The following is a 19,524-nucleotide window of genomic DNA, read 5'->3' as shown; positions in this document are numbered from 1 at the left end:
ATGCAATCATTTCTGGAAGACTTAAAAGACCATTTAGATGGAATGGAAGAAATACCATCTTTGTTTTCTGATCATCTGCTTAAACCTGTGTCCTACAGAAACTTCCCAGAGCAATTCCTAGCTCTCCAGAAGATATTTTTCATACTGACACATGCAAACATAGGTTACAAGTACCTACTGTTGCCTGTGTTTGAACTGATGCAGAAAGTAGAGAGCTCCATGGGAGAATTCTGGTGGGATGAGTTGAATACCTATTGGCGCATTGGTGAACAACTGAGATCAATGAAATGGAATAATACAGGCATTGTAGCCTACGGGCAGTTTTTAGAGGTCTTAAGCAGCCATTTAAAAACGCAGAATAATAATTCAAATAGTCTTTTCAGTGAACAATTATCTCCACTGTCGGAATTCGTAACAGCTGTGTTTAAAGAGTTTGATGGGGAAGACTCTGAAATAGCCAATATCTCAATAGTCACTCAAGCCATAGAAAAGACGTTGTACATATTAAAGGACTTACAGCTGAATTATAATATCAGTAAATTAAAATACATAGACCTTTTCTTTAATTTTGACAATAAAACCTTTGAGAGCTTGTCTGAACTTCTGAGGGCAGGAATGAAAATCCTTCATTATAGAAATGCCAGTGAAGCTTCCGCTGAAGTAATAATTAACCGTGTCTATAACTTAACACATCTTCTACTGCAGGAATTCAGTGAGTCTTCCTTACAGCACAATGCTTCTCTGAAGGAAAAAGTGGCGGATCTCATGTACTTAGCCTTGAGCCCTTTCCTTGAGAATAGCGATGGCAGTTCCAGGACAATCCTGAACTGCTCCACTCAGGATGTGCTCCGCATAGCAGTTCAGATGCTTTTTGAAAATACCACCGTAAGCAAGTCCTTAGCCAGGAGCCGCTGCAAAGCGCTCTTTGCTTTCATGGACGTGGAGAGAGGAACTCTGCACAATGAAAGCTTTACCAAACTGTTCCAGCTTGCCATATCGAACCTGAAACTGTCTCCAGAGTTTGCTAGTGTCTACAAGAACAGCAGCGAACGCTTCTCCAGGGAGCTGTCATGCACCATCCAGTCTCTGCAGTTTACTCTGCACCTCCTTTCCAAATTTAAGCTCGTCTCTGAGCTGGAAAACTCTTGGGTACAGGAGAAGGTGACAGCTCTGAGTGCTGTCATGGAGGGACTGCTGCAGAGTAATGTCTCCTGCCCCATCCCAGTCAAAGATGTGGGTGGCATGCTCCCATCTCAGCTTTTGAAGATGCTCCTTCCTTTCATGCTGAATGAAACACTACTACATTCCTTAAATTTATCCAACAGCTCAGCAGACTGGCATAGGCTGCCTGTGTTTTCCCATCTGTTACCGACTACTTCCACTTGGAACAGCAGTATATATGAACTGCTAAAGGCTGGGGGAAAGGCTTCCGACAACTCTGAGTGGGGACATGTCTCACGGCTCTGGCATGCCACTGGCAAGGTGTTGACCACCAAATGGAACCTGACAGAAGTGGATGAGTATGTGAAACTCTTGGAAATCGTGAAAAAAGCTCTAATTCTGGTGGATTTGGGGGTAGCTCACGGAAAAACATTAGTGCATAAGATTTTTCATAATTCCACTGGAGGAATGAAATCCTCAGATCTGAATGATTTATTTAGTTTATTAAAACTCCTTTTCAATTCAACTTCTGCCGCAAACAGCACTCTAGAGTTGGAAAGAATATTTCAAGAAGTAGTCCCACTATATGAGATTGATGGTAAAGGACTGTTTTACACTAATCCCCAAGGGAAAGAAAATCAAGATATTCTAACCACGGCTGCAGTGATTTGGAATCAGATTATCTTAAACAGGACTCATTTTAATACAGAGAAAGCTTGGGAGGTTATCAAAATGATTGCACTTCATGCAATCTTGCTTGAAGACATAGAAAATTATCCCAGCACAAGTGAAGAAGTGTCATCATTATTTTCTGACTTCTTGTTGACCCCTATAACTTCTGAAAATTTTGCAGAGCAGCTCTTGTCCCTTGAGCAGCTTCTTGCTGCCATGGCAAAGGTGAATACCAGTGATCATTATCTGCTGATCTCTTCTTTGTCTAAGCTAATGCAGAAACTCCAGAGTTCCCCTCATGGAAGGCTGGGAAATGAACTTCACACTTTCTTGCAGATTGCTGAAATTGTCCAGTCCATGAATTGGGACAGCACAGACAGTCTTACTTTCCGCTCACTTCTAGACATACTGCAAAATCTGTCCAGTGCCATGAAAAGTGACTCCAGTCTTCCTTTCATTAAGGAACATAAGCAGCTCATACGCATTATGTCCTCCGTATTTGAGCTGTATGATGAAGTCAACCCCGGGGGAGCCAACATCTCCATATACTTGCAAGCCATACAAAGGAGTATCCGTATTTTAAAAGATTTGCAGAAAAGTTATAATATCAGTGAGCTTGAAACTGTTATCCGATATTTTGATTTTTATAGTAACTATGTCCAGAGACTGATTGAAATATGGAGAGCAGGAATGAAAGTCCTTCATGACCCCAACTTAAACAGAACATTGGAAGAAAAAATAGGCATTGTCGTTCATGTCTCACAGATGCTGCTGGAGGGGGAGTTTAGCGAGTTTTCCTTACAGCACAGTGCTTCTCTGAAGGAAAAAGTGGCGGATCTCATGTACTTAGCCTTGAGCCCTTTCCTTGAGAATAGCGATGGCAGTTCCAGGACAATCCTGAACTGCTCCGCTCAGGATATGCTCCGCATAGCAGTTCAGATGCTTTTTGAAAATACCACCGTAAGCAAGTCCTTAGCCAGGAGCCGCTGCAAAGCGCTCTTTGCTTTCATGGACGCGGAGAGAGGAACTCTGCACAATGAAAGCTTTACCAAACTGTTCCAGCTTGCCATATCGAACCTGAAACTGTCTCCAGAGTTTGCTAGTGTCTACAAGAACAGCAGCGAACGCTTCTCCAGGGAGCTGTCATGCACCATCCAGTCTCTGCAGTTTACTCTGCACCTCCTTTCCAAATTTAAGCTCGTCTCTGAGCTGGAAAACTCTTGGGTACAGGAGAAGGTGACAGCTCTGAGTGCTGTCATGGAGGGACTGCTGCAGAGTAATGTCTCCTGCCCCATCCCAGTCAAAGATGTGGGTGGCATGCTCCCATCTCAGCTTTTGAAGATGCTCCTTCCTTTCATGCTGAATGAAACAGTAATGCATTCCTCTGACAGCTTAGCAGGCTGGAGTAACCTGTCCAAGCTCTTCAGTATGGTGCAGGATGAGCTTCACATGAATGACATGCTGCAGAGATTCCAAGGTTCCTACAACCTCACCAAATGGAGTCATTTCTCAAACACCTGGGATGCAGTTGACAGTTTGCTGAACACCAAAATGGATCTAGCTAAAGTGGCTGCCTTTGCAAAGTTATTGGAAGCAGTGGCAAACAACCTTTCCAACAATGTGTCGGCTCTAGACATCATAGAAGCTGTTGACTATGTTCTCAGGGCGCTGAACATCTCTGATCTGCTAAATGAATTCAGCACAAGTTCCAGCTCAGCTTCTTTCTCCAACAAAACTAGTTTGGATCGTGTGATTGACCTTGTCGCTCGTCACTTTGTTGTCCTGGCAGAAACCCTGTACAACAAGACCCTACCTTGGACTCAAGGTGACCAAACACTGTCACCAACCAGTTTGATCACACGGTGAGTTTGGTTTGAGGGTATTGTAATTTCTTTTATGGGAAGCGATGAACATTTACTTCCAGTGTGAGAAGTAATTTTCTTCCAGTGGATCAACTTTTGTCTGTTATCACCATAATTTCACCATGATTTCGGACACTAGATGTAACGTGTGTTAAACCAAAGGACAGGAAATTTCTGTTTGAACTGATCATACAGCTGTAAGTAGACTTTCAAAAAATTTCTGGATTGCTATGTTTCAGTTCACAGTAGAAGCAGAATCCTGTAGGAGACTTGCCACCAGTGGTAAATTCTTTGGAATCCCTTTCTTTGTGGTATGACTCTTTCGTTTTTCTTTTTATCTTCCCTAAGTATGCCTTTTCAACTATAAATTGCATCCACAGTGAACCTTTCAAGCATGTTTTCTTTTACATATGGTTTGAGAGTGGATGACAGCTTTGGGAGATAATGGCAAAAATAACTGATGAAATAAAATTGGGTGGGTACCCACTTAGGAAATGTCATAGGAGATGCATGGCTTCATCTGGAATTCCTATTTACAGCTGCTAAGGAACAGCATCTGCACAACTGATGGGTCGCTCACGAATATACCTTGCTTCTGAAGGAGAAGCTGATTTAAACTCCTGTCTTATTTTTCAGATTTCTGTTTTTAGAATTTGAAAAAACCATCTTACAAGTGACAGTGAATAACAGCTATAACCCTTACCTGATGTGTTTAATAAATGCCACTGAAGTTGAAGACAGCAAATTGACAGGTAATCATGATTTCATTAATGTTGTGGGACCTCAGCTGCAATATGTTTGTGCCTGTCTTTTCAAAGTGTTTTGTCTAATGGTGGGAAGGAATGGTGCTACATGTTTTCATCTGCTGGCAATTAACTGCAGCTGTGAGACCTCAGGAAGCCAGACTCCTCTTTGTTTGAGTTATGTCACGTTGTGGGTATAAGTTTTCCATCCAACGATATCCAAAAGGCACTTGTACTATTCTCTACGTGATGACAGGTTGCTGACACTCAGATAATGAATCCTTACAAATAGAAACCTATATTCCCTTCACAGCTTTATGTACCCTTAAGATGACAGCAGTTATTTTGAGAGTTAACATGATATTTCAAGTAGATATTCATGGTATGTGCTTATTGTAAGACCTGAGAGGTTTATCTGCTGACAGAAGGGAGATACCAAGTGGGCTCTGAAGCTCACTGCCAGAAGTCCTGTTTGTAGCGTGGGGATGGATTTCTTTAAGAGCTGAGCACCTACCAAGACTGGATCAGCATGTTACAATCCATGCCTTAGACAGTGATTTCAGAGGTCCTGAGCCATACAAATCTGATGGAAAATAGCAATGCTCAGCAGGCCTTGGAGTAAAAGTGGCAGTATTCCCATCTGTGAAGTTTTTACAAGTCTGGTGCTTTTGTTTTGAGTAACTTTTGTTTTCTTCTTCCCACAGAAAACATCACACTGCTCTTGAAGCAAATTCATCTGAAAAAGAACTATTTAATGCAAAATAATACCCCTGAGAAACATTCATCCATACCAGAGCTCCTGAAGCTAAAAGTGAGTCTGCTTAAAATGCTCACTTGAAGGACATCCCACAGTGATACATGAATGTGCAATGGAGATTTTGGAAAACAGCATATGGGAAAAAAAGTGTCTTAAGAGAATCTGATAAAAGCTATGACTGAAACACTGTTGTCTGCCTGTATTTAAAGGTCAACACTGATCTGGGCTGATCAACTTGTTCCTGTACCAGTCTCTACCCAGTATATACACAGTTTTCTGAGAAGGTAGAGGTGTCCTGCCTCACAACACAGTAGAGCTTTCTGAGACTAAGACCCTAAGCAATATTGATTCATGGATTTCCCTCACCACCTTTGGATTTAGCAGTGTCTCATTTGCTTCTTACACCATTTATACACGCCTGCACCATAGCATGTACGCTCTTCATTCTATTTCTCTCATGCAGAGAAGTAGAATTTAAAAAAATATTTTAAAAAAAAAAAGTTTGTCATGCTGCTGCTGCTTATTAAATCTGTAAAAATAATTTAATGAGCCTCTGAGTAACAGGTATAGGCACAAAACAGACAGCAGTTCTTGGCATGACTGATAATGTAAAGATTGATGTCAGACAAGAGGGAAACCCATGATGGAACAGTAGGCAAAGGTTTGTAATTTCACACAGCAAACTGGCAGAAGCAGAAGTCATTACTTCTAGCCAACTCCTTTTCATCTGTTGCTGTAGGGATGACCAACTGGTGTCCAAATAGCTTAACCTATTGCAAAATGTACATTTCTTTGGTCTCTGGGAAGATGAATTGCTCAACAGGTGAGCCCAAATGGGATATTGCTGCATATGTGTGTTGGGCAAGGGGAATGATACGCTGAGGCTTGCAGGGTTTATTAGATCCTGTGCAATGTTATAAAGCCAGGTCTGCTACCGATTCATGCAGGATTGTTGGTTGTGAGCTTTTCTATTTGAGACCTACTGAAGGAATTAAAAATAGATATTAAAAAAAAAATAATCCTAAAGAAAAATGTGAAGGACCAGCTAGACTCTTTAAAACGTACCTTTTATAATTCTGTCATCTAAATGGTGTTTGTGCATTTGTCTTCCTTTTCAAATTTTCCTTTGAAGATAACTCGCCTCCGGGATCTGACAACACTTCTTTGTGACTACGAGAGCTTTAAGTCAATACAGCATATTTGCCATCTCCCTAATGTTAGCTTTGGAGAACTGTGTGAACAGAGTCAATCTCATGAGCAGCTCATCAGTGCTATTGAACTGAGCAGTCAAGTTGTGACCAACGTACTGAATGGCAGAAGGATCTCCCAGGAGCTTCAGAATGTACTGGTTGGGGATGCCACAAATGTCCAGACACAAATAAAGTGGTGAGGCTCTTCCTCTGAGTTAGGTTGCTATAGTATTCTATTTATGAAGTGATAAAATGTCTTCCTGCCTTCTTCTCATATTCCCAAATTTGTGGTTGTTTTGTTTTTCCAATTTAGGTTTCAAGAAAACATACCAGAAATTGCTTTCTTTCAAGAGATTCCTCAGTATATTAAAACTTTGAATTCCATGTTGAACATCACTGAGAATTTAACAGATGCCAGCAAACAAGGTAGTTTCCTGTATTTTCTTTACAATGTTGGTTTGTGAACATCATCCATGGTATCATAACTTCTGCTGAAAATCCCAAGATATGTTTAGCTGCCAGGAAGAAGTGGTATTGCTGAAATAACCATACACCATGTACCACTGTTCTTGGGATCCTTTTGTCTAGGGTAATTCCAGAGCCAGTGCTAGACCAACATTTTTTTCTGCACTGCCTGAAAATCTGACATGCTGAAAGTCCAAAGTCTTAGTATTTGGGCAAACTTTGCTATCCCTAAACCTGCCAACTTTATCTCATAGTGGAATTCAGACTGTGGAACCTAGGAAATATGACTCTTTTGCAAGGTTTGGGGTTTTTAATCAACAATGATATGCAGCACTTCCATCCTTTACCAAAAATAAAGTTCTCTGTGTGCTTGAGATTACTATCTATCTGAAGAAAGCTGTTACATCAACTTTTTTTTGATTTCCTTTACAGAAAAGTTAAGGGATGTCTTTAAAAATGTGGACCAGCTCAAAGCGGATCTCAAAAACATGACAGGAATGTCCACAGCCAGTATTGATGCTCTTCTGGAAACATCTCTCCCAGAAAACAGCAGTCACGTAAGTTTGCTGTCATTGTAGTGAGAGATCCTGTTGACAGCACAGAGAGAAGTAGACAGTCCCACAGGGATAGACAAGGGACATAGATCAAAACAGCCACCAGAAATGCAGTAGGATGTCACTAACATCAGTTTAGCCATTTGAGACTGAGAGCCATATGGTCTTTTTGGCTGTCACCAGTAGCTGGTAACAGCCACACGCTGCCTGGTGAGTGATTGCTCTGATCTGCAGCGAGGGCACAGTTCGCTGTAACAGCCTAATGAGGACAAGTGAGATCCTTGGTGGGGTCCTCAGTGCTGAGGAGTTGTTGTAGTCCAGATGGAAAAGCACAGTTCTAACGAGGATTCATGAGAGCAGTCAGGGGTCCAAAAATAGCCTCCCATAAGGAGAGATGAGCTTGCCTTCTTCAGCCTCCTGTGCAAGCAGAGCTCCAGATGCTTTTCCCCTTCCCAACCGTCTTGTCTGGAGTGAACCCCGAAGAGCGCAGTCTTTTTTAGTCTTCACATGCATCAGTCAGTGGGAAACTGAAGCCACAAAAGCTTTTACTGCTCTGCAAGCTAGGCAGTAAAACACAATCTTTAGGATTTGTCCCTTGGAGTGGGAGTAGTAGGTAGGCATATTCTGGTTCTCAGGGCTGAAATATGACATTGTGGAAAGAACAGCAGCAAGGCAAGATTAAACCATGCATACTGGAGTGAGCAGTCTACTCCTTGACAAATCTTTTCTTCCTTTCTGCAAACACAGCTCATTTCTCAGATCCTCCAGCTGGAGTCCTGTAGCACCCGTCCTTCCGACCCACAGCTGCAAACCGTAGCAGAGGAGTTCTGCAATCTCTCTGTGTCAGAGAGGACTCGTGAGATGTACATCCTGGGGGTCACCCTGTTACAACACTTAGACGTTTATAATTTCTTATACAAGGTTAGTGCTGGATTTGTAGAGTGCTTTCTATAGTCTTTGCTGCATGTAGTGGCTGAAAGGTCATAAAATATCATTGCAGTGGCCAGGAGCAATGCTGATTTACACAAGCCAAAGATCAGGCTTTTCTCATGCAGTAATTTTTATTGCGTATCCATGCTGTGACAGTGTAGATATAAATGAAGATCCCAGCTGGTGTAAACCCGCAAACCTCATTTAGAGGCACTAGAGCTGCTCCGAATGCCTCCCTATCAGCTAGTATTGTTTATGTGCTGTCACAGCCTCTTGAACATTCCCAGCTGAGTTCAGGATTCCCAAAAACAAGACACCAGGCTAAATTTTTTCTATCCCTTGAAAATGGAAGCCCTGAAAAACATCCTGTAAAATATATTTTCCCAATCTAGGTGTCACTGCCAAGTTATTAAACGATTCAAATATCCCCCACATACATGTATATAAACAGCAAGTCAAAATACTGTTCACTGAGAAGTGTGGATTGAATACACATTTTAAAACACTACAGAAATCACAGAATCACAGAATTGAAGGGGTTGGAAGGGACCTCGAAAGATCATCGGGTCCAGCCCCCCTGCCAAAGCAGGTTAGAAATGATCCTGAGTGGAACAGAAGTTACTAAATGAGAATGCCAATTAATTTGTCGTAGGTCAAAATTCACCTGTAGTGTTTGATGTCTCTGTTGTATGAAAGGCCACCTCTCAAATTATATCCCAGCCAACATCTAGCACATTTCCCAACTGTAGGTATTTGGAAACATGCACCTTTTAGAATATGTAATAGTCACGGGAGGGGGTTGCAAAACCATTTGTGGATTTAGGAATGCTAATCTCATTCAGTTCCCATGGGACCTGTGCTCCCTAAATCCCTTAACAGTATTGAGCATCCCACAGTCTCCATTTTGGGATTAAGAGAAGATCATGGGTGCGTGCATACACATGCACACAGATTCCTGCTAATCATAATTGATTTCCTTCCTGCCTCTTGCAGATGTTATTCCCTAAGGAACTTCAGAAACCTGTGGACAAGATGTTAGGCATTTTGACAAAGATGAAATATTACAGACACCAGGTTGAGTCTGACGTTGATCCACTGTTGCAAGCTATTCATTCACTGAAAAAGCTCCGCCAGTCTAGAAGGATGTCACTGAGTAAGGTATGTGTAGTCTGCATATGCTTGGGAGGTAAAACACCATTGCACCAGTTTTCATAGGAATTTTTTATTGTAGAAGCTGAAGGTGCATTCAATCTTGGCTTACTGTTTCTCTTTTAAAACAGTGATGCCATAAAACTAATCTCTATCAAACTGACATGTTGCCTGAATGGGAGTGCTTAGATTTGGAGCACTGAGACAGCCTGGTGTCCAGTGTGGTTGGAGGGGGGGGTGACACTAGGAACAGAAGTGCAAGGGATGAACAACCCTCTTGAAGGGGAATAGACTTCCAACAAAATACACAGATGCACTGGAAGTGGTCAGTGTGTGAAAACAGCTGGAGAACTGCCCACTGAAGGCTATTCAAAACCATTTATGTGAGCAGCAAAAATTCACTCCAGCTTTGGTGTGCATTAGATCATGCTTGTAGCCTCAAGGCTACCCAAAACATTCAGTACAAACCCAGTCCTGTTGCAACAGCTGCAGTAACTTTGGGTTGCACTAACATCCACCACTGGATCCCATCCCTTTCTATTCCATAGTCTTGTATATATGGCACCAGGCACCCTTGTTGCACGTGTTGTAGGTGATTCTCACATTGAGTCTCATGCCTTGAAATGACATTAGCCATAAAATCTTGATTTCCGGCGAAAGCCCCTCATTTTGTAGAGATAAACTTCTTCCAAGAAATCAGTATAAGAATGTTTAATCCTTTCCTTCTATTACCTCTTTTTCCTCTCCAGAATAAGATGTTTTTAACAGGCAGGATTTATTTGTTTGGGCGTTTTTTTTTTCCTCTTCTACAGGCATTATTTAAATCAAATGACTTTAAGATAACGCGTGGCACATTTAAATCCATGTCAAAAGTTCTCTGCAACCAGGATATCACACCCTTGTTTTTTGAGTCCTTGCTTCCTGATTTTGGAGACCCTGTAAGAAACGGTTCTTCTGTAGAGGATGCCCATGTCCAACAGATGATGAGGAAATACGGGATTCCTCATGATTCCAGTAAGTCTGACTTTTCTGTAAGTCAAATACATTTCAAAGCCAAACTCTAATGTTTAGAGAGATCCATCACTGAGCTTGATGTCTCCGGAGGGCTCGTGATTTATGTTAGTTGAAGATCTGCTCCACCCTAATTATCGGTGGCTTATTTTCATAAATGTTAAAAGACAAACAGCCAGCATAGCCCAGCAGTGCTTGATACTGTCCTATTTCCCAGTTGTTGATGGGATGGTTCTAGGACTTGACAGGTCACTGCTTTTTCTTGATACGTAGTTTTTCTGACTGCGCTGACATTATTAGCTCCTCTGAGTTCACAAAACTGCATTTAACCTTCAGGCACAGAGTCCTGGCTCGAACGAGGAGACTCTTGATGCCTTGAGTTCAGCAACAGGAGATTTTGGGGGTGGATTGCTTTTGTCAAACCCATTATTATCAGTCAGCAAAGAGAGCCCTGAAGTCATTTGCTGGACACAGCAACAAATCGGACCAAGCTTTCTCATGTCTGGTCTACTTGTGCTCTGTGCAACTCATTTGTTTTTCTGCGCTTACAGCACCATTTTGTTTGTCCTTTTACCTGGATCTGGTCAAGACCCCAACTGGAGCTTTAATTTGGTCTTTTCTAAAACCAATGGTGTTTGGGAAGATCCTTTATACTCCAGATACCCCAGAAACTCGAGCAATCATGGGAAAGGTATGGCTCTGTTTACAGTACATCAGGATATGCCCACTCAAAAGGATTTTAATTTGTGTCTAGCACGGACTGGTTTATTTGGGAAGCAGAAGTCTGTTTTCTGTCTGTTTGCAATATTAGTCAGATTTTTTTCATAGCTCTATTGCTGGTCATATGAGTCATCTTTCATCTTGAAATGAATGTTACCTCCAAAAAAAATCATGTTGTTCTACTTTCAATAGTACAATTATTTTAAGGCTTTCAATTTATGAAGTTTCACCTCCATATTTTCAGCAAGTAACAGAGATGTCTTCCAGGACAAATGCTCACCACTACGTGTGGCAAGCAGGCCACTGATAGAAGGAAAGCTGACACCCAAGGCATGCTCCAAATGTCAGCTATGAGGCCATATTTTTAAGTAATTACTTAAAGGGGCATTTTGCCAGACAGTGACAAGGTGCTAAGGAAAACCCTAAAGAAACCTAATTTAGTCTTAGCAGTTTACTTATTTTTTAAAAGCTTTCAGGTAATTAGTAAGTGGATCCTTATATGTTGTTGTGTGCTTTTTTTATAGTCTAATGCCACCTTAAAGCAGATGGCTGATCTAGCCCTGAAGTCTCAGGAATGGCTGGACAAGTCTCCTGCCATCATGAATTCACTGACTAAGTTAAATGAGACAGTTCCAATGATCAAGGTATGAGATCTTACCCTGCCCTGTCTCTCTCACAGGAGGGAGGATGGGTTTCTTCGCTGAAATAAATTGGGGTTGGAGTGACCTCGGGGACACCTGGGCTCAGGCTTCTGCCCTTGGCTTCACAGCTTCTGTGCCTTTCTGCCTGTTCCCCTAACAGAAATACTGCTGGCACACCTTTCCATGCAAATCCTCTTTCTGAAATATGTCTGTAGTATGCTCCCTGACACTGGCCATGCTGAGGGCTGCTGGAGGGCTAAGATGAGCAGGGAATGCTCTTCAGTTTGTAAATTAACTTTCTGCTCGATGGAGTGATCCAGCCAGCCAAGACCAGGCAAGAAATGACTTTTTCAGAAAATGAAACAGTATCTATAATAAACATGTAGCTTTGGTACACACATAAGAGCTAGGAGATGTCTTTGTACCTCAGTGAATGTAAATAAAATTTCTTTTTCCCCTCCTAAGGAGCCTAGCCTTGGTTGGCTGCAGAAAGCAGTAGGCTGCAATGCTTCGCATACTTGCTTCACATTTGCTACAGTAGAAATTGTCTCCTTTTCTTAAAAACTATGAAAATGAGATCTCTGGAACCCTAAAGCATTCAAAGATAATTTCAGTGACTGAAAATCATTGTAATTTCTATAGTACGCAGAGAAAATCCAGAGTGGATTATGCAGAAGTGAAATGAAATATTCTCTGCTGACTGCACTTGCTGGTGGAACAATGAACTATTCAGCCAAATAAAAATCCTACAGCCAATCTCCAAGCTAAATTTTGGACCGTACCCATTGTGTAATGGCTGTGTTCACAGGACTTGAACAGACGGAAGTGAAATTTACTGCACTTTTAAGCCTCAGGTTAAACAAAGAGTATCCAAGATTTTTCCGTGGGAGTCTAGTGCCTGGTGGAGAGTCAAAAGGCATCTTCTGTTGACTCCAAGTAACATTAGTTTTCTTTTTTTCATTGCTGACATTTCCCCATCCTGAAACAGAGAATGAAGAATGGAAGGTCAAGAAAGGAGTAGGAGAGGGTTGAACAAACATTAATGAAGGCAGCTGGTCTGTTGTATTTCAGCAATACGCTAAATAAGCTCGCGGGGTTTGTGGTCAAACTAATGCTTTTTCTCTTTGCTTGTTGACAGAATGCCCTGCAGAATCCTTTTGTGCAGGTTTTTATCAAGCTGATGGTGGATTTGGATGCAGTTGAACTGCTGAGTCAAATAAATGAGCTGGGTAAGTTGTTCCATATGTGCTGCCCTCCTACTTGTACTTCAGGTCCGGAAGCTGCAGAGTCACCAAACTTCAGTCATTCTCCAGTTCTGCTCTTCCGTGGCCAGTATCAGACACTTTAGTGTGAGGCAATCTCAGCCATGATTCAAAACTCTTGAAGTCTGTCTGTGGGAAAAGACTCTTAGAAAGCAAAGGGCTTGTACGAAGAGATGTTTCTCATGAGTGCTGAAGGAATAGTAGGATGGGAATCTCTGCAGCTGATTGTGGCCACTGGAGGACACTATTTAGCCATAATTATCACTTCAAACGAGCTACCTGGGATTCAGATGGGAAATGTGGAGAGCTCACTCACATTGCATTAGTGTTCAGCTTGAAAGTTTTCTGGAGCAAAAAAGGAAAGGACCCAATAAAGGAGCACAGGCTGGTGAAGCCAGAGGCATCATTACAAAAGATGCCCTGATGGCATTTGCTGTTCCCTGATGGTCTTGCATAGTCCTTCAAGGTGAGAGGTGCTGATCTGCACAGTGGTAATCATCAGCTAACAGCACTGGTGGTTGTATCCCTTCTTAGTGTGCAGTATGGTGATTGTAGCCCCCCTCCAAGCTGGTCTTATTGCCCCTATGCACATTTTCGGTGCGTGCATACATCTCAACGTATATCTGGTTTATGCCAGCAAAAGTTATCGTAAGCCAAGAGTGGTTTTAGTCTGTTAAAGTCTGAATGATGTGAACACGCTGTTCGTGATGACCCCTGTGCTATTTCATGAGTAGCATCTCCTGTCTGAACTCCCCATAAAATCATCATGCCTGCAGCAGCTGTTCCATATTAGTTACACCACATTATGCATTCACCTTTTAAAACAGCCAGGCAACAGCAGCATCGTTATTAAACTTCATTATCAGGTTTAGTACACACATCAGCACAACAGACATAACTTTTCTTGATGTGCTTGGATAGAGCCCATTCTCCCCTGAGACAGCAGCTCAGCAGATGTGTTGATTACATCAAAAACCATGAGATGTGGAATGAATGGTGAGCATCACATGCAAGTCTAGAAACCCAGCAGGTTAGTGGCAACTTCTGATTTGGGATGGCTGTCACATCACAGCGCTGGCATCCTCCCAAAGGCAAGCTCACGAACATATTACAAATGATTAACATAAAAATTGGGTCAACAACATGCCTTCATTGCACTGCGAAGTGCAGAAATGTGTTTTACACTTTGTGTTTAGTATGATGTCTTTTCTTCCTTTCTGGTGTCATTGTTGGTATAAATAGCAGAATGGTTTGATGGATTTTTATTTTTATTTTTTTGCTATATGTACTGATGCTACTGGTTTTTTGTTTTTTTTTTGTTTGTTTGTTTGTTTTACAGATGACATTCGGCTGGAGTTACAGAACAACTCTGACATTGTCGATCAGTTGAACACATTAGCTACTCTTGCTGTAAATGTGTCTTCCTGCGTCTCATTTAATCGCATTCGGGCAGTCAAAAGCTTAGAAGAATTGGAAAGGATGGCAAAAGAGCTCTTTCTAAAGAACGAACTTTTTGCAAGTATGTAACAGAGTCTCAAGTACTGCTGTCAGTTGAAGTTAGCCTGGTACAGGATGGGAGTCCAGCCTACATGGGTTGGCTTTCCACCAGTGATTGTTGTGGTCACAGCTTCCACAGCACAGCCATCGATTTTCACCTAGAGCTATGGGTTCTGCACATTCAGACCTCCTTATGGTAGTGTTTTACACCATCCTGTTTATATGTTCTCTTTTCTTGTACCTCTGTCGTCTTTAAAAAGAAAGCCTTTGGTCATCTGGTGTTTTCTCTTGGTTAATTGAAATAAGTTTTGCTGCCCTTAGGAGATCTTCATGCCAGAGTTTCCTTCTCTCAGGCCTCCAGAGGGAAAAGATGCTTTGATTGAAAAAAATATGATATAGTTCAATTTATTAGAAGATAGTAAAGATCTTGAGATGTTCCAGTCCAGCACTTCATTATTATAATGGGTCTTCTCAGTCACACCTTTTACATTTGTGGGATTGGATTGCAGCTTCAGATCAGACCGTAGGGAGGAAAGCGGGGAATAAAAACTTATCCATTTGAATGATACAAACATGTCTTAATTCTTCAAGAATGCATTAATGTCTCCTTAATTAGGATTAACTCATAAGTTCCATGACCTGTTGGGTCTTGTTCCTCATAATTTAGGTGTAGATAGAAACTTTTTCTATTCTTTGTACTTCAGGCCCCAATAACACTTGTCTAATCCCATAAAAGGAGTTTCCTCTATGTTTGCCTTCCTTTCCATTGCATGTTTCATATACAGAATAATCAGCCAAAGTATTCTGGAGAGAAAAAACATGGTAATGGCCTATATATCAAATAGACATTTTAAAGAGAAAAAAACTCCCGTCTGTCAAACTGTTTCTGGTATTCCATTTCCTAACAGAAATTTGCAAAGCTTTTATGTTCCCAGATATTTTTCAGCTATGCAGGAGTTTCTATGTGCACAAAAATATGTCCATGAACCATTGTCAATGCCGCACTCCTGAGGTTTGTGTTACAGCATCACTACGTGAGCTCTGGTGATGGAGTACATTTGGGCATGTTCACGAGAGATGCATGCGCTAAGAGACATACCCGCTAGATCTGTGACAGTCTGTATTAACAGCAAGATTTTTCCAAACACAGCTGGTTATTCTGAGAGCCTTTAATTTTTAAATACTCAGTGGAAGAAGACTTGAAGCCTTTGGGGTGTATTTAGCACCTGGAATCATCGGTCACATTTGGAAGCTAGGAGGAGCTGCAGTGATGTTTGCTTTCCACTTCCAAACTCTTGATAGTGACCATAAGCAGCCTGCCCATCTGAGCAATATTTGTGCAGCAAAGAAATGAAATGATGGACTGTAATGTAGAAAAGGCTTATAAAAATGAGGAGTTCCTACATATGTGTGTACTGCTCCCATGCTATCAACCCTGACTGAAGGAAAACCCTTCCCTTTCTGTTCCAAGGTATCATTTTCAAGCTGCCTTCAAGCTGGAGCAGCCCCGTCGGTGGGGCATTGGCCCTCCCTCCTGTGCTCAACTACACCATCAGGATGAGCAGCAGGATTACACAAACGACCAACAGGATAAGGGAGCGCATCTGGACTGTGGGACCACACAACTCCACCTCGCAGAGCCAGATCTACAGCCGGGCATTTATCTATATCCAGGACAGCATTGAAAGAGCCGTCATTCAGTTACAGACTGGCAAGAAGCTGGAGGAAATAGCTGTTCAAGTCCAGGCCATGCCTTACCCCTGCTACAATAAGGATATGTAAGTTTGTGGGACTTTTATCTTCCTGGTTTGTGTAAGCTCTTCTTGTCTGACTGGTGGAGTCGGCTTCACCAGCTGTGCTGGTCTCCTTAACACCTCTTCACATGGGGTAGAAATGATTTTGTGTTGTGATTTTTCAAGGGTCTGAACAAAAGGGGAGATTTTGGACCCTAGCATAAATGGCCTCTGTTTAGTTTGCCCAATCTTTTGCTTTCGGTGCTCTGTATGTACCTGAATTGTCATGGTAACTACAGGTTTTACAGCAGGTAAAATTTGCTGTGCTTGTTTTACTTCAAAAGGTGGAGCTGAGTCAGGGGTCGGCAGGACTTGGGTTAAATAGGAGTGTTGGCTTGTTCTGCAGGTGTTTACGTGCAGACAGTGCGGCAGAACTTAGAAAACGTATTTATTGGGCAAAAAGAGCCCCTAGGTTTATGAGCTTTGTTCCTACAGATTGCCATCCAGCTGTGCTATTTGTTATTCATTCCACTGATTCCAGCTAACATTCAGCGTACAGTGAATAGTTCTCAATCCAGGTGCCTCTCTCACAGATGCTTTAAGAAGGGTAAGAAGGAAGATGAAATTGTACCATTCATCGCCGCAGTAATGAGGGAGGAGAGAAAAGCTTTTGATGTGCCGAGTTGTCAGGGTTAACAGCCTGTTATACAGAGCAGTGCAGCATGAACCGTGTGCGGACCAGAATAAGTTCTGAATGGTAAAGTAGATCAAAAAGTTTTGGATCGCCTTCCTTTCCACTCGTCTTGAGCCAGATCTGCAGCTAATATAAACCATCTCTCTGCCAAATGCAATAGAGAGAAGCCAATTTCTCACAGCTGAGGACCTGCCCCTCTGGCAAGGCAATTTTGGTCGGCATTGGGAAGCTGGCAACATGGTACATCCTCAAAGTTATTCCCCTGTCCACAGCTGGTGGCCAGGCTGAGTGGAAAACACACAGGGAAGGGATTTCATGTCGCTCAGAAAGCACTGAAGGATGTTCAGCAGATAATATTGGTAGGTTGGGCAGGCAATTCACACAGACACGAGGGTCTCCTGTGGACCAAGTTTACAAACTGAACTTTGGAGCTCTGCATCTCGACTGCATGAGCTAAAAGATGACCTAGGAGCTATAGCAGAGCCCCTAACCTCCTGTGTCAGCCTGTCTTCTGCGAGCTGGGAACTTACCATCCCTCCTTAGGGTAAATGCATGCGAAGTGCCTGCCAGTATGCAGGCAGGGAACATTCAAACCAAGCCTCAACTTCTTGCAGCAAACATGTGGATTATTGCTGTGAGATAGTTTTGCACAATGATTAACTGGCTGCTGCGGGCACTTACTACAGTGTTATCTGTTTCTTTGCTTGTTCTTGGGCTGCTGAAAAAACAGCTTGCCTTTGGGTTTCCCTCTCCACCCTGGATTCAGAGGGCCATGAGTTTGCTCAGTTATTAAACTACCTAAAGGCTTTGGATTTGCATCCAGTAGAAGTCATCATAAAATGGCTGTTTATCAATTCTTAGCACATAGTTACCGTCCTGGAGAGAAATAGGAGGAACATATGTACTACTACAAAGAAAGTATGGGAAATACTGATTTTTTTATAGCCTAGAGATAATGCACAAGGTGGTGATAAAAAAAAAAAAAAGGTGGCAAAAATTGGTAAAGCTACCAAAATGCCTTTTCATTGTTCATTATAAATATGACTTCATTTGCATGGAAGCATTTCCTAAAAGCGCTGGTTTGGGGAAATTTTGGGCATTACAATTCAAAAATGTAATTTAAAAAAAAAGTAAATTAAAAAAAAAATTGCTATTGTGGATTGAACTTTTCCCAGGAATAATACCGATTTTTTTTTTTAAAGCCAGTTTTAAAAATAAGGGAGGAAAACATAAGCCCTTTAGATACGATGAATTGAATCTCCCAATCTCCCACTGTAAAAACTTACTTTCCATCACAAAATGAGAATTGTACTTTGGGCCATTGTTGTGTCTTTTCTCAGTGCACACTTGGCATGGGAGGAAGGTTGTAAGGAGGAAGAACCAAGAATTGCGAAGCCCACGTTGCAGACCTGGATCTGTAATACCCATCCTGTGGGGCAGCAGGACAGACACTCTGAGGGCAAGCAGTGATATCCAACCTCAAGCACCAGGAAATATGGCCAGATAACAAAATTTGGCCATTATATTTATTGACAGAAGGGCTGGCTGACGGGGTGTTTCCAGGTTGGATGCACCCCACCAGAGAGCCAGGAGATGCCACTGCCAATGGTGGTTTCTTCTGCTCATGCCAGTGGTGCTGCTGAGCAGAACTGCTTCCAGAACCTGGCTGGAAATCCCTGTGTGATTTAATAAACTTTTTTTTTTTTTTGAACAGCCAGGAGTTTCATGAATAGAAAATCCAATGCAATGGAAAAATAGCCTTTTGTTGTTGTTGTTGTAATTATTAATTATACTTCACATTTTGAAATATAAGCATGTCTTTTCCTGTGCCAAAGTATTATTCTGAGAAATATATTCTGTATAAAGCTTTAATCCCCAGAACATTTTGTATTCAGCTAAAGCCTGCATTTGCCTTTTACAGGTTCTTAACCAGCGTGACCTACTCTCTTCCATTTGCTCTGATGGCTGCCTGGGTGCTGTTTATAGCTGATTTTGTTAAAACACTTGTTCAAGAGAAAGATCTGAGGCTTTATGAGGTACACTGAAACTTTCTGGGGCATGTAAAATTATAAACAGATTTTCCTTATTAGTGAGTTGTAGGTCCCATGTGCAACATTAAATGGAGCAAAACAAGCATTAAGGAAAATAATATTCCATATACCTATTGTCTGGCCTGCAGTGTTTGAATTCTGACATTGTAACCAAGCACAAGAATGTAGAAGTGCAGGGCATTTGCCCTTGAAGTGGTGAGAATATTGCTTTGCCATGCTGAACACTGGAAACATGGGGACCTCACAAAATTGCAAGTTTTCTGAAGATTTAAAGCTCCCTGAAAATTGAGTTTGAGTCGTACCTACTGGGAACAAAGACACAAAGGGACTTTCTTCCTATCCTTGAAGTTATTATACTTAATAATTCAGAAGGTGCTACATTTTACATCAGCTCCTCTGAAATGAAGTCCTTCCTTCAGGTTGCCTATAAGA

At 41.8% G+C, this 19,524-nt stretch overlaps 1 protein-coding gene across 1 annotated transcript in view; it reads left to right on the top strand.

Annotated features, from left to right (window-relative positions):
• ABCA12 (ATP binding cassette subfamily A member 12) overlaps positions 1-19,524 on the top strand; it is an 84,419-nt gene that overhangs the window by 29,039 nt on the left and 35,856 nt on the right. The window contains exons 6-21 of the mRNA XM_050711645.1: positions 706-1,201; positions 2,015-3,695; positions 4,332-4,447; positions 5,143-5,249; positions 6,328-6,581; positions 6,699-6,811; positions 7,283-7,407; positions 8,152-8,325; positions 9,328-9,492; positions 10,296-10,497; positions 11,046-11,185; positions 11,739-11,858; positions 12,994-13,084; positions 14,457-14,636; positions 16,086-16,392; positions 18,963-19,077. Of these exons, the coding sequence (XP_050567602.1) occupies positions 706-1,201; positions 2,015-3,695; positions 4,332-4,447; positions 5,143-5,249; positions 6,328-6,581; positions 6,699-6,811; positions 7,283-7,407; positions 8,152-8,325; positions 9,328-9,492; positions 10,296-10,497; positions 11,046-11,185; positions 11,739-11,858; positions 12,994-13,084; positions 14,457-14,636; positions 16,086-16,392; positions 18,963-19,077 (4,386 nt within the window). The remainder of the gene's footprint in view (positions 1-705; positions 1,202-2,014; positions 3,696-4,331; positions 4,448-5,142; positions 5,250-6,327; positions 6,582-6,698; positions 6,812-7,282; positions 7,408-8,151; positions 8,326-9,327; positions 9,493-10,295; positions 10,498-11,045; positions 11,186-11,738; positions 11,859-12,993; positions 13,085-14,456; positions 14,637-16,085; positions 16,393-18,962; positions 19,078-19,524) is intronic.

This window comes from Cygnus atratus, chromosome 6, assembly GCF_013377495.2.
Source record: "Cygnus atratus isolate AKBS03 ecotype Queensland, Australia chromosome 6, CAtr_DNAZoo_HiC_assembly, whole genome shotgun sequence".
NCBI lineage: Eukaryota > Metazoa > Chordata > Aves > Anseriformes > Anatidae > Cygnus > Cygnus atratus.
Note: the sequence above shows the minus strand (reverse complement) of the source record. Positions and strands in the feature narration are given on the sequence as shown.